We start from the raw sequence: 13,342 nt of genomic DNA on the forward strand, positions 1-13,342 counted from the left end.
GATAGCAGTAAGGAAAATACAGTATTTGTTCAACCAGGTTGATTGCTGCTGTTTGGCGGTTTGCTCACGGATTTTAATTACTGTAAAATCTTAATTTGTAATGGACATTAATTTTCATTGATTTTTGTTGATTAGGTGAGTTAACAGATCCAGGAATTTAACACAAACACTTCAGAAAATAATGGCAGCAAATTTCTCATTATTTCCCCTCAAAATGAGAAACCTACAAATGATCGTGTTCAAGTTAAAGTGTTTTTTTATACCCCCGGATTGAAAGATCGGGGGTATATTGTTTTTGGCCTGTCATTGTATGTGTGTGTGTCCCAAAACTTTAACCAAAACTTTAACCTTGGTCATAACTTTTGCAATATTCAAGATAGCAACATGATATTTGGCATGCATGTGTATCTCATGGAGATGCACATTTTGAGTGGTGAAAGGTCAAGGTCATCCTTCAAGGTCAAAGGTAAAAAAAAACAAATTCAAAAACTTAAACGTTCTTCATAACTTTTGCAATATTGAAGATAGCAACTTGATATTTGGCATGCATGTGTATCTCATGGAGCTGCAAATTTTGGGTGGTGAAAGGTCAAGGTCATTCTTCAAGGTCAAAGGTCAAATTTATGGCTTCAAAGCGGCGCAATAGGGGGCATTGTGTTTCTGACAAACACATCTCTTGTTAAACCATGAGATTTCATGCCAATCAATATATATGATTATACAGTATTTTAACATTTTGGGTTTATAGAAGTCGACGAAGTTCCCGAAGGCGATGTATTTCTGCCGGCTGTGTGACTACCACTGTGACAGTGTGGCTCTGAGTCGACAACACTGCCAGGACGCCCGACACAGGAGGCGCAACGAAGTAATGAGGCCTAGTGGGTGGAGGGTGTGATCTTGGTCATGTGTAATTGAGCCTTGATCTGGAAAAATGTGGTTTAATGCATGCGTGTAAAGTGTCTGTACAGGCTTATCATTGACTACACTTTCCACTTTTTGTTTTTATTTTCATTTAATGGACAAATCTTCGTAGTGAAAATAGTTTAGGCAGAAAGTTTTGCCCCTGTATAGCCTGTGACAACAATTTACACACATGCATTCAGCCATGTTTTCCCAGAGCGAGGTTCTAAAGCCATTTAGCGATCCCCCATGTCGTTTCTGGTTATTTATGTAATCTATGTGTTTTTGCACATTTCACACATTTTGGCGCATTTCATTTTGGACTATCCTGACAGATAACAAATAGGATGCCTGTGTTGAAGTACTGTGCTTTGTTGAAATCTCTCTGCGGAATACCTGTTTTCCAAGGGGAAAATTAATTTTCTTTTAAGTTCCAAGATAGCATCTTTTTACCTTAAATTATTTTAAAGGACAGATCCATCTTTTAAATGATTCCAGACTTGCAAAATTTAATGTAAAGGATAGGCAAGAAAAAATTATTGAATCTTGACAGTTTTATAAAGGGACTTTTTGGGATTGGCAAAAGTGCAATCTCAACTATCATCACCTGTACAGTAATGTTTCAATACTGTCCACAATTATAACGTATTTCAGATACGCCAACAGGACCAGATGTTGAAGAACCTGCCCCACCCCTCCCCTCGCCATCTTCAGGCCCTGGATGGGCTGGTGGATGAAATCTTCAGCACCCATGGTCTCTCCAGTGAGGATCTGGTGCACAGGCATAAAGTGGCCCTGGACATTCAAGAGTTCATTATGCAGCATATACCTGGTGAGAAATGGTTTATCCCTTTAACCCTCAGATGTATGCGTTTACACTCATTTGTAGTTCTTTATAATATCTAATTAAATTAAAGACCTTTCTTACTAGATTCAAGTTTCAAAAGCTCCTTTGCCAACCCTAAGGTAGCGATTAGCAGCAAACAGCATAAAACCTGAACAGCCTCCCAGAAATTTAGAGGCTGTTCTGTTTTAATACTGATTAAATACAGCCATTTTCATGTGCTTCTGCGCGAGAAAGGATAATGAAAAAACAAAAACATCTAGACTAGAGTGAAATAAAAGAATGCTGCATCCTGCATCCTACACGTTTGCTTTCACCTTACACTCGTAGACTTGTCATCACAAAAATTGTGGTAATCTTTCCATTTCTAGTTCTTGGAAAACTCAGCTTAATGCATGTGCATAAAGTCAGGGTTTACTCTGCCATTCACCAAATTAGCCAATGGCTACAAATTTACCTATTTGGCTAAAGAAAATTCTATTTGGCTACAAGTTTTTCTTCATTAAAACTGAAAAATAGCCAAAATAACAGAATTTTGCCATGGAAAGGCGAATTTGGCTGAAGATATTTTTGATCCGGGGGAAGCCCTGAAAGTGTCGCCACAGATAAGCCTGTTCAGTTGGCACATGCTTATCCGGGAAAACAATTTTCACCCTAAATTAGATTTTCATTTAGAAAAGACTTCCTTTAAACAAAACATTAAATACAGCAGAAAGTGTTGTCCCTGATTAGCCTATGCTAACTGCACAATCTAATCTGAGACAATACTTTGCACGCATGTTAAAAAGCAAGTTTTTATAGAACGAAGCTTTTATCGACTGGGTACCTGTTTTTGTGACCAACACATTTTCCAATTTCACTTCTGCTTTTTTATGAAAGTTGTCTGTGCTCATGATGACATAAGTATATTGTGGTTAAATTACTTGCTCAATCATTTTTTTTTTAACTAATTGAGTGTAATTTAAATAACACTATTTTAACAATGTCCAGCATGCACTGCAGATATCAAGATGGAAACAGTAAAATTTAATCACTATCTATTAATTCATGGTCTGCTATATCAAAATATAAGGATATTGTAACATTATTACATGTATACCCCTATTATCATTGGTAATGGGGGCTATATAGGAGTCACTTTGTCGGTCGGTCTGTCTGTCCTGAAAATTTCATCAGATCTTCACCAAACTTGGTCAGAAGTTGTATCTAGATGATATCTAGGTCAAGTTTGAATATGGGTCATGCCGGGTCAAAAACTAGGTCACGGGGTTGCTAAGTGCGTTTAAAACCGAAAGTTTGTCTGGACCATAACTTTGTCATTTATCGTTTTAAAATGACTTAGTACATTTGATCACCATCATGGGACGGTGTGTCATGCGCAATATTATTGTGTGACTTTAAATTCATTTGTCACATTTGTTCACCATCATTGGACGGTGTGTCATGCGAAAGAATTACATCAATATCTCCAAGGTCAATATCACACTTTAAGTTCAAAGGTCAAAAATGGCCATAAATGAGCTTGTCCAACCATAATTATGTTGTTCATGGTGAGATTTTATAATAATTTGGCACATTTGTTCACCATCATTGGACGGTGTGTCATGCGAAAGAATTAGGTCAATATCTCCAAGGTCAAGGTCATGCTTTGAGTTCAAACATAAAAAATGGCCATGAATGAGCTTGTCCGGGCCATAACTATGATGCTCATTGTGAGATTTTAAAATCATTAGGCACATTTGTTCACCATGATTGGACAGTGTGTCATGCGAAAGAATTACGTCAATATCTGCAACGTCAAGGTCACACTATGAGTTTAAAGGTAAAAAATGGCCATATACATGTTTGATCTTGTCCGGGTTATAACTATGTCATTCATTGTGAGATTATAAGATGGCTCGGTACATATGTTCACAATCATTGGCGTTGTGTCATGCGAAAGAATTACGTTGATATCTTTAAGGTCAAGGTCACACTTGGAGTTCAAAAGTCAAAAATTGCCATAAATGAGCTTGTCTGGGCTGTAACTATGTCATTCATTGTGAGATTTTAAAATGTCTTTGTACATTTATTTTGTTCACAGTCATTGGACAGCGTATCATGCAAAAGAATTCACGAGTTCAAAGGTCAAAATAGCCATAAATGATAATGGCATAATAATTTTTAAAAAAATCGCCATAAATTAGCTTCTTTTGTTTTGTGAAGACAGCATGCAAAATATTCTGTGCCAATGTAGCATGTGGGGTATGCGTCACGTCTGTAACAAAGCTCTAGTTATTTATGTTTTGAGAATGGTTAATTCTTTTATGGTGCCTCCATTGTTAGATGGTTAAGGCTGAATTCAAATGATGATCTATTGGCGTTAATTATACTTTATAAGATATGTTTGTCTCGTGAATTTCTGCTTTAAATAGATATTGGCTGTATTTTATCTGTATTTGCAATATAAACCACGTTTTACATAAGTTAATAATTTAATCAGTACAGTTAACTGCAGCAGACACAAAATGTGTAGTCTTCTTCCCAAAGGATTGAAAATAGTGAATATTTTCGTATGAAAATTAAACCTTATGTAAGCGTTTAAAAAAATTAATAGATTTGAGTTTGTTTCTTAATCATAAAAATTTGTTTTGAGAGGCCAATTGTTCTTTCCATAAGGGTCTCTAAAACTGGTTCCATTCTCAATTTGTCATAATTTGAGCAGTATTTCAAACATGGATGCAAATACAACATTGATCAAAGTACTAAAATTTGATTTGTTTTAATCATAATTATCCATTTTAACGATTTTGGGCACAAATAAAAAGTACAATGACAAAGTCCAAATATATTTAGCAAAACGGGGAGGGTCACCAAAGCCAGTAATAAGAAATTCCTTGAAAACGGTAAACTATTTAAAATTACACCAGACTGGCCTGGCTTTCCACCTTTCATAAGCAGCAATGATATAATAAAAATGTGCACAATTTTTCTGTTATCATTATTTCTATGTTCAGACCTACGAGTGCAGGTGTATGGGTCCTCGCTGACAGGGTTTGGCCTGAAGGATTCTAGCCTGGACTTGGATCTGGTCTACCCAGAGGGGGCCAACCCTGCTCACTGTCTGGCCAGGGTGTATAAACTGTTGGCAAACTCAGGTATATGAGCCTCGTTCTGGGATATTTAGGCTAAATGCATGTGCGTAAAATGTTATCCTACATTAGCCTGTGAAATCCACACTGGCTAATCAGGCAAAGTATAGTATTTTTCGTTCAAAGTTTAGTCTGAAAGTGTCTTACCTAATTAGCCTGTGCAGATTGCAGTATGACTTTGAGATAAAGAAACTGATGCTGGGAGGAATATAGAGATTTGCCCATCTGTCTGTTCAAGGTAAACTCAAAATGACATTTTTGTATTACATCAAATTATTTGTCATACAAAGCTTTCATATCTGTATTTGCATGGATATTGTTTTTAAACACTATCAACATACCCACATCACCCTGACCTCATTTTGACCTTAACACTGACCTTTTTAGACTAAGACTTACTCAAATGGGCAAATAAATCAATACTGATAAGGCTTCCACTTTACGCATCAGTGTTTAATGAACCCAGCATAATTTGTTTCTTGTCTAAAATCATATTTGGTTTTTAGGAATGTGAATTATCTTTGTATTATGGAACTTCATAAATTTAGGGCTGATGTGTGCCTGTTTTATAAGTTTTTTTTGCAACAACTATAACACAATTTGAACAATTTACTGACTAATTTATAATAGTAATTTGCTTTCCATGTTTTATATTGGATTGGCAAGATGTTTGGTAGACATTTAAGTTCTATGGTTACTTTTCCTTATCAAACTTCTTGGAAATTAACTACTGGTAAAAAAAGGTATTGTGATAACCAGTAAATATTTTGCAGAAGAATTCACCAATGTGAAGAGCAGTTTCTCTGAGAAAGTACCGGCTGTTCTGTTTACCACGCCTTGTAAAACGTTGCATTGCCATTTGACTGTGGGGAGCAGATCCGCTTACCTGACCAGCCGGTATCTGACCATATACAGAGAGTTGGATGAGAGATGCAGACAGCTGGCTGTAGTGTTCAAGTATTGGGCAAAGGTAATGAGAGATATCCTTTGATAGGAAATCCACCTTTTTTAATTTTTCTTAGTGGCAGATAGAATACAGAGAAATTAAAATTTAGAGTTGTTTTTTATTTTTTATAAATTATGAAATAATTCCATTTAACTTATTGGATATATTGTAATTAACTATTTAAAAGATAGTTTGCTCCTTTGAGTATATGTATGCATTTAATTCACATAAATGTGCATGTAGGAACAACCAGACTAGGGATGCATAGTTTTTGTGTTTATAAGATATATGAGCTGTGCTCTAGAAAAACTGGGCTTAATGCATATGCATCACAAGTGTTGTCCCAGATTAACCTTTGCAGTTTGCAGGGACGTCACTTAACGCATTAACTGGATTTTTATGTCCCCAAACCACTATAGTGGGGGACATATTGTTTTTGCCCTGTCTCTTGGTCTGTACGTTGGTCTGTTGGTCTGTTTGCTCCAACTTTAACATTTGCAATAATTTTTTCTTCAAGGTCAAGGTCATCCTTCAAGGTCAGAGGTCAAGTATATGTGGCCAAAATCGCTCATATTATGAATACTTTTGCAATATTGAATATACCAACTTGATATTTGGCATGCATGTGTATCTCATGGAGCTGCACATTTTGAGTGGTAAAAGGTCAAGGTCAAGGTCATCCTTCAAGGTAAAAAAAAAAGAAGAAAAAAAGCTGCATGTGTATCTCATGGAGCTGCACATTTTGAATGGTGAAAGGTCAAGGTCAAGGGCATCCTTCAAGGTCAAAGGTCAAATATATTGGGGACATAGTGTTTCACAAACACATCTTGATTTCTATGAAGAGACTTTTTTTAAATGAAAAATTCCATAAAAGCGTAGTGTCATACCTGATTAGAGTACAATTAAGTTTTCTTCTGAGAGCACTGCTAAAATCTGTAATCAAGGCATATATTTACCAATTCATCTATAGACTTAAGATTATTATTGTTGTTCCTGTTTCTAAGCAAATATTAGGCTACATCAAAACTCATATATATGTGACTGCATGGGTGGTTCTGTTTGCACAGGTCTGCATGCTGGACAAGCAGGAGGAGGGCACGTTGCCAGCCTATTGTTACAGCCTGATGACAGTCTTCTTTCTACAGCACTGCCAGCCTCCTGTACTTCCCATTCTGTGGAAGGTAGGCATTCTTTGTACTGTTATACCATATTAGAAGCGGTCTTTGAAAACGGGGCTTTATGCATGTGTGTGAAATGTTTTCCATGATTGGCCTGTGCAGTCCAAACAGTCTAATCAGGCATCATACTTACCACTTTTTTGAATTTTTTTGTTTAAAGGAAGACTCTTATAAACAAAAAATCTAGTCTAAGCATAAAGTGTTGTCCCTGATTAGCCTGTGCAGACTGCACAGGCTAGTCTGGAACAACTGTTTATGCACTTGCATTAAGCCCAGTATACCCAGAGCGAGGCTCATATTATTTATTAGTAGAAGTATAATCCTATAGACCAGATATTAATGATAAACAACAGCACTGATATTGGTCAGATCATTTTGATTTGGTTGTATTTATTTGACAGTTTTAAAATCCCGGATAGCTATGAATCCTATATGCAGTAAATTGAGTAAGTACACTGACATTGTACTAAGTGTGCAGTAATGCAATATTCATTTCACACTAAAACACTTAAACATCATTTTCTTTCATTAAAACTGATGCCTTTTCAGTATGTATTAAATCATTTTCAAGGGATACAAGTTTTAAATCTCATATTGATCAGAATTGCTTCTAATAATAATTATTATTGTATTTGCCAGTATATCTAAGGTTTAATCAGCTGTTTAAGTGGGTAATAATGGGAGCAAGAATAGAATATCAGTTGTAAATGGAGCCTTTTTGTATGAAAACTGAGCTTAATACACGTGCGTAAAGTGTCGTCCAAGATTAACTTGAGCAGTCTGCAAAGGCTGGCAGGGATGACACTTTGCGCCTAATCTGGATTTTTGTTTAGAAGAGACTTCCTATAAACGCTTTAAGTAATTTTTCCCCAGATCAATGCTCAAAAGTTGACATTGACTCAATTGCCCTCCCTTACCCTTCATGTTTAAAGGATCTCTCAGAACAATCTCTGAGACGGCCCAAAACCAGCCAGGATGAAGAGCAGATGTTGTCAGAACTGAAGCACCAGTCATGGGTGTCCGAGAACAACCAGTCAACCGGGGAACTGTGGCGAGAGATGATCATCTTCTATGGGCTGCATTTTGACCTCAACGAGAAAGTGATATGCATTCGATCAAAGGATGTGCTTCAACGCGCAGAGAAAAGATGGAAGAGCAGACGGATTGCCATTGAGGGTGAATAGCACGTTGATTTAGTGGATGACCCTATGAGATTAAAAAAAAATGTTTTGCTTATTGGGGAATAATTTTCATTAGTTGTTGTTTAGTGTTTTATTGTTCTTGTATTTGGCTATCAAAGAACTCAATTATATGGTTAGATTTTAAGCTATTAGAAATCCTCATTGTTGTTTATAGACTGATAAATATGATTATGAGCAAATTCATAGATAGAATTAAGACTAACATTCTTGATTTTTAGCTTGGCTGTTTTCGGAGAAAACCCGAGGTATTGTCATAGCCAGCTTGTCGTGTCATGTCCGTCGTCCGCCGTCTGGGTCATGCAAAACCCTCACATTTTGTCAAGGTTTTTAACATTGGCTCTAAAATCAAAGTGCTTCCACCTACAACTTTGAAACTTCATATGTAGCTGCACCTTGATGAGTTCTACATGCCACACCCATATTTGGGTCACAAGGTCAAAGGTCAAGGTCACTGTGACCTCTAATTTTTTTTTTAAAATCTGACAAGCTTTCATTTCTTCAATCAAAGTACTGACAGTACTGGTGTGACGATGCTTTTCAAGAGGATTGATATAAAAGCATCTATTTAAGTTTATCTACATCACCACAATTGTGTATGTGGGTACGAAAATTTTGGGTAGGAAAAAAATGGGTACGAAAATTTTGGGTACAAAAATTATGCCAAAAAAAAAATTGGATTAGAAAAAAGATTTGGTTACGAAAAAAAAATTGGGTAGGAAAAAATATGGGTACGAAAAAAATTTGGGTACGAGCAAAAATTTGGGTACGAAAAAAAATTGGGTACGAAAAAAATTGGGTAAGAAAAATGTAGGGTACAATAAAAAAATTGGGGGTACGGGAAGTAGTATCCGTGGGGAACTTGATCCATTCAGCGAAACTGGGAGGCATGTTACATTCTCGATCAAATATAACAAGAAATATCTTTAAAAAGATATTTGACGTGTATTTTGTGTACCACTTATCTTAAAAAAACGTTCTGTTACAGTAAAACGTTTGTGGGTTATAACATTACATTTCAGCATATAAACTCTAAACTTGACATGCTCTTTAATTACACCATGCTCTTTAATTTCACATGTATATCATACCAAACTTTATATTTCGTTGTTTCCTTTCCTAAGTTAATGATGCTATGTGTATGGATGTGATTTCACATGCCCATGTGCATGAACATGTAATTTTTCTCTTTTGATTATTTTTTTTCTCTAATTCAATAAGCTTAGGCATGTTTGTTTGTTAAGTACAGCAATAATTTCATGATGATTCCCGAAAGTAGGTATGTGCACATTTTCGTAAGAGCACTCGAATACATGAGTTCGCCCATGAAAACATGGTAAGGTTAACAAAATCTCCGCGATATGACCTAATATGTGTTTAAAACAGCAAACAATATCCAACAAACGAATGAATTATCAAACATAGTATGTGCACTGATGTGGCTCTGTAATTTCTGTTTGAAAAGTTTATTAAATATGCAAAATGAGAAAGCACGCATAAGAGCGAGTTTCACAGTTGTCATACGGCTATTATGCTGTTTATATACCAAAGTCGCTACAACGTTTACAAATTGCAGGTTCGAAATAATTCGTTTTCTTTACACTCATGTTCGCGTTGAAAGTTAATTATACACGTTTTAATTCGCAATTAATTTACTGAATCACGACAAATGTCAAATACAATACAGAAAATGCATAGTTGTTTCATTGATTTATAAACATATAATGGATTGAATATAACTGATTTAAAATTAACGTTTTCAAACTATTATTAAATCTTTTTCCCAGAATATGCTGTCCTATTTATAGCTGAGCTTCCTATACCTTTATCAATGATAATCAGCGAGGTATGCCGATTAGAAAAATCGAGCCATCTCAATCGGAGTGGCACGGTCTTTTACATAGGTCGCCATTGTGAAGAATTTTTTCATGGTACGACAACTTAGACGTGCTGCTTCGCAGCATCGTCAAAAATGTACCCACAGCCGAGCGTGGCACCCTTTATGTGGTGCTCTTGTTAACAAATATAACCCACTACATATTGATCAGTTGTTTGACAGAATTTTAACGGCAAAATCAATTTTTGATCTAATTAAATGCAAATGATAAGCGCAGACTGAAAAATATTTTATTTTCATATTTATTGAGCAATTTTGCTACACTTATTAATATCTTAATATATTCCCAAAAATCATCTTTGTACACTTTGGCCATTTTTCGTTTTGTTAGAATTTGTTACAATCTGCCCTATCTTTTACTGTTTAAAGAAAAATTAACGTTCTATTTTGTAAACTATGTAGGCTTAACCATCTCAGTGTGCTATCACTTTCACCATAATTTCTTATCCTGTCTGATATTAGTAGAAAAATCAGGTGCAGGGCCAAATTAACATAGGGGCACAGTATAGAAATTTAAGTACTTTATTTTCATTTGGTTATTTTATTGTGTGGCACATCGGATGAAAATCTGTCAATATTTTTGACGTCTTATGAAGTTTAATGGCTGAAAGCTCATTTTAAGTAAACCCATTTCTTGATGTCAGCAGAAAATTTGTCTTTATGTATGACTGCTTATCAATACAGGTTTTTCTATCATTACTTTTCCAGATCCGTTTTCCCCGAAGCGGAATGCTGGTCGAAGTATGCACCACACGCGGCTGTTTGATTACTTTTACAACTGCCTGCGAAAGGCCTGTCTGTACTTCAGTCTTCCTACGTCCCACCAAAACATGTCCACATACTTTAAAGACAAGCGTCACACAAGTCACCATCAAAAGAATATGGAAAGAAAAGCAGATATTGAGTTAGAAATGAAGAAAGGAAGTGGCGGTATATTGCAACCTACACCCAAGCAGCTTGGGGGAAAAGAGAGTAGAAAGGAAAATGTTCCTGCTCGTGACAAGGCAAAGTTAGATTATGAACATGATTCTGAAGCAGGTAATGAAGAACGGGAAAAAGGTAATGATTCCTCTGATGATGTTGGTGAGGATAATAAAGAGGAATTGGATATTGAGGACCTTGCAGAAGACACGCCTAACCCAAGATTAACATCTTTGAACTGTGATAGTATTGAAAATCTTCAACAGTTGACTCCAAACTGTAATGATTATAAGGAGGTTGAAAACGAAACTGTGAACACGTTGAGTACCAGAGATGGCACTGATGGTAATAAAAAAGCGTTTGATACAACAGAAAACAGCAGTGATTCAGGCATTGCAGAAAACCAGTTCTTTTTGGCCTGCAAGCAAGGGCTGGTGAAAAATGTATCTGATCTTGAGTCTAGTTTTTCTGAAAATGAAAAGGCCGAATGTGTTGCATCTGGAATGACGGAAAATGTTTTCGAAGTTACTGGTGCTATGGGTGGATTGAAGCTTAGTGATAACAGGAAAGTGGAAGATGATAGTGGGATTAGTGCTGAAAAAGAAATTACAAATTTAGGAAATAAAAAGTCGGATACTCCTATCGCTAAAATTAATCATTATGAATCAAACAAGACCCATGATAGTGTAATAAAAACCACAACAAAACTGTCAGAAAACAGTGGAAACAAAGAAACTGAGAAAACATACAAAGCGAAGGAAGTTGAATGTAAAACAAAGGGCCTTCAAGAGAGTTCCTGTGATAGTGACAGTGACAGTTTGACAGATAATTCAGACTCGAGTCCCAAACATGAGCAACACAAACGTGTGTCTAGTCCGGTCGGTGCTGCATACAACTACCAGTTTGCGTTGAACACTTTGACGGATGGGAAGGTTGGTTTTCAGAAAATACTGTCTGTAGAATAATTACAAATTAATGTATTTGTAATATTTTGATGATAATAAAAGTTAAAAATTATTGTAAAGATAACATTTTGATGATATAAAAAGCTCAAAATGTTACAAAATCTTTCATCTTTTATGATGTATTATTTTGACAAATAAGTCAGACCATATTGATAGGCAACAAGCTGACTAGAACTTCTTATTAGTATATTGATGTAGTTTCATTTACAAAAATTACCTTTGTGAACACTTTATAAACTAAATGTGATGAACAATTTTGCTGTAACAATCATGGTTACTGATACTGCATTATTGTTTTGAAGCATCATTATGATGAATACATAAGTTTTTGTAGTGAAAAAGATACAGAATACATGTCTACGGTAATGTTATATTCTCATTACACACTGGTCAAACACATGCAAGAATAAAATTGAGTACCAATATAGGACAAAACTGAAGCATTTCATAAATGCTAATTGAGTTCACAATTATTTGGTTAATGTTGGCAGGTTCATTTTAAGCCTTTTCAACTCAGAAACAAAGTAACAATGGCTATATGCAACCAGCATAAAACCAAAACAGCTTGTGAGTTACTTGCAGTCTGTTCAGGTTTTACGCTGTTTGCTGCTCATCAGTATGTTTGGGTCTGAAATGAAGCCTTTTAAATGTGAAATCTATTAAGAAATGTTTTAAAATTGATTTGATAATCTAAGAGACTACAAACAGGTTAAATGTGTATCTGAGTGGTAAAAGGCTTAATGAAATTGTTTTATTAATGTTTTCTCCAAAACATTTTCAATGATCAGAAACTCAACAATGGTAAAACTATAACCATACTGAGTAGATAAAGTTACTGTTAAAATGGCTATAATTTTTTCTTTAAGAAAGTGACCTCACAGGTCTACTGCCATTAACGTGAACTTCTTATTTTCTCTACCCAGGGTCCCTCTATCCTGTGCCCACTGTGTGACAAGGAAGGCCACCACAAGGCCTCGTGTCCCGAGGATCAGCTTCCCAAGGTGATAGCCATTGACCCTCCCACCAGGGCCCACCTGCGCATCCTCACAGGAGTGGTTCAGCAGTGCATGAGTGAGTATTAGAGCCACTTTCTGGGAAAACAGGGCTTAATTCATGTTTGTAAAGTGTCTTCCTAGATTGGCCTGTGTAGTCCACACAGGCTTATCAGGGATAACACCATCCTCCCAAACTGGATTTTCATTTACAGGAGACTTCCTTTAAGTGAACAATTCCATAAATGAGGACTGCACTGGCTAATTTGGGATGTCATTTTACGCACATGCATTAAGCTCAGATTTCCCAGAATGCAAAGACCAGCTGCCCCCAGTGATTGCCATTCGTTCTGGGAAAATTGGGCTTAA

At 36.0% G+C, this 13,342-nt stretch overlaps 1 protein-coding gene across 2 annotated transcripts in view; it reads left to right on the forward strand.

Moving 5' to 3' along the window:
- LOC127862151 (terminal uridylyltransferase 4-like) overlaps positions 1-13,342 on the forward strand; it is a 49,977-nt gene that overhangs the window by 7,303 nt on the left and 29,332 nt on the right. For both annotated transcript variants that reach the window (XR_008040468.1, XM_052401144.1), the window contains exons 8-15: positions 749-865; positions 1,555-1,732; positions 4,741-4,881; positions 5,649-5,845; positions 6,889-7,002; positions 7,932-8,175; positions 10,804-11,948; positions 12,905-13,052. Coding sequence is in view for 1 of the 2 variants with exons in the window: in XM_052401144.1 (XP_052257104.1) it covers positions 749-865; positions 1,555-1,732; positions 4,741-4,881; positions 5,649-5,845; positions 6,889-7,002; positions 7,932-8,175; positions 10,804-11,948; positions 12,905-13,052 (2,284 nt within the window). In the remaining variant the exon portion in view is untranslated. The remainder of the gene's footprint in view (positions 1-748; positions 866-1,554; positions 1,733-4,740; positions 4,882-5,648; positions 5,846-6,888; positions 7,003-7,931; positions 8,176-10,803; positions 11,949-12,904; positions 13,053-13,342) is intronic.

The sequence above is a fragment of the Dreissena polymorpha genome, chromosome 16 (genome assembly GCF_020536995.1).
Source record: "Dreissena polymorpha isolate Duluth1 chromosome 16, UMN_Dpol_1.0, whole genome shotgun sequence".
NCBI lineage: Eukaryota > Metazoa > Mollusca > Bivalvia > Myida > Dreissenidae > Dreissena > Dreissena polymorpha.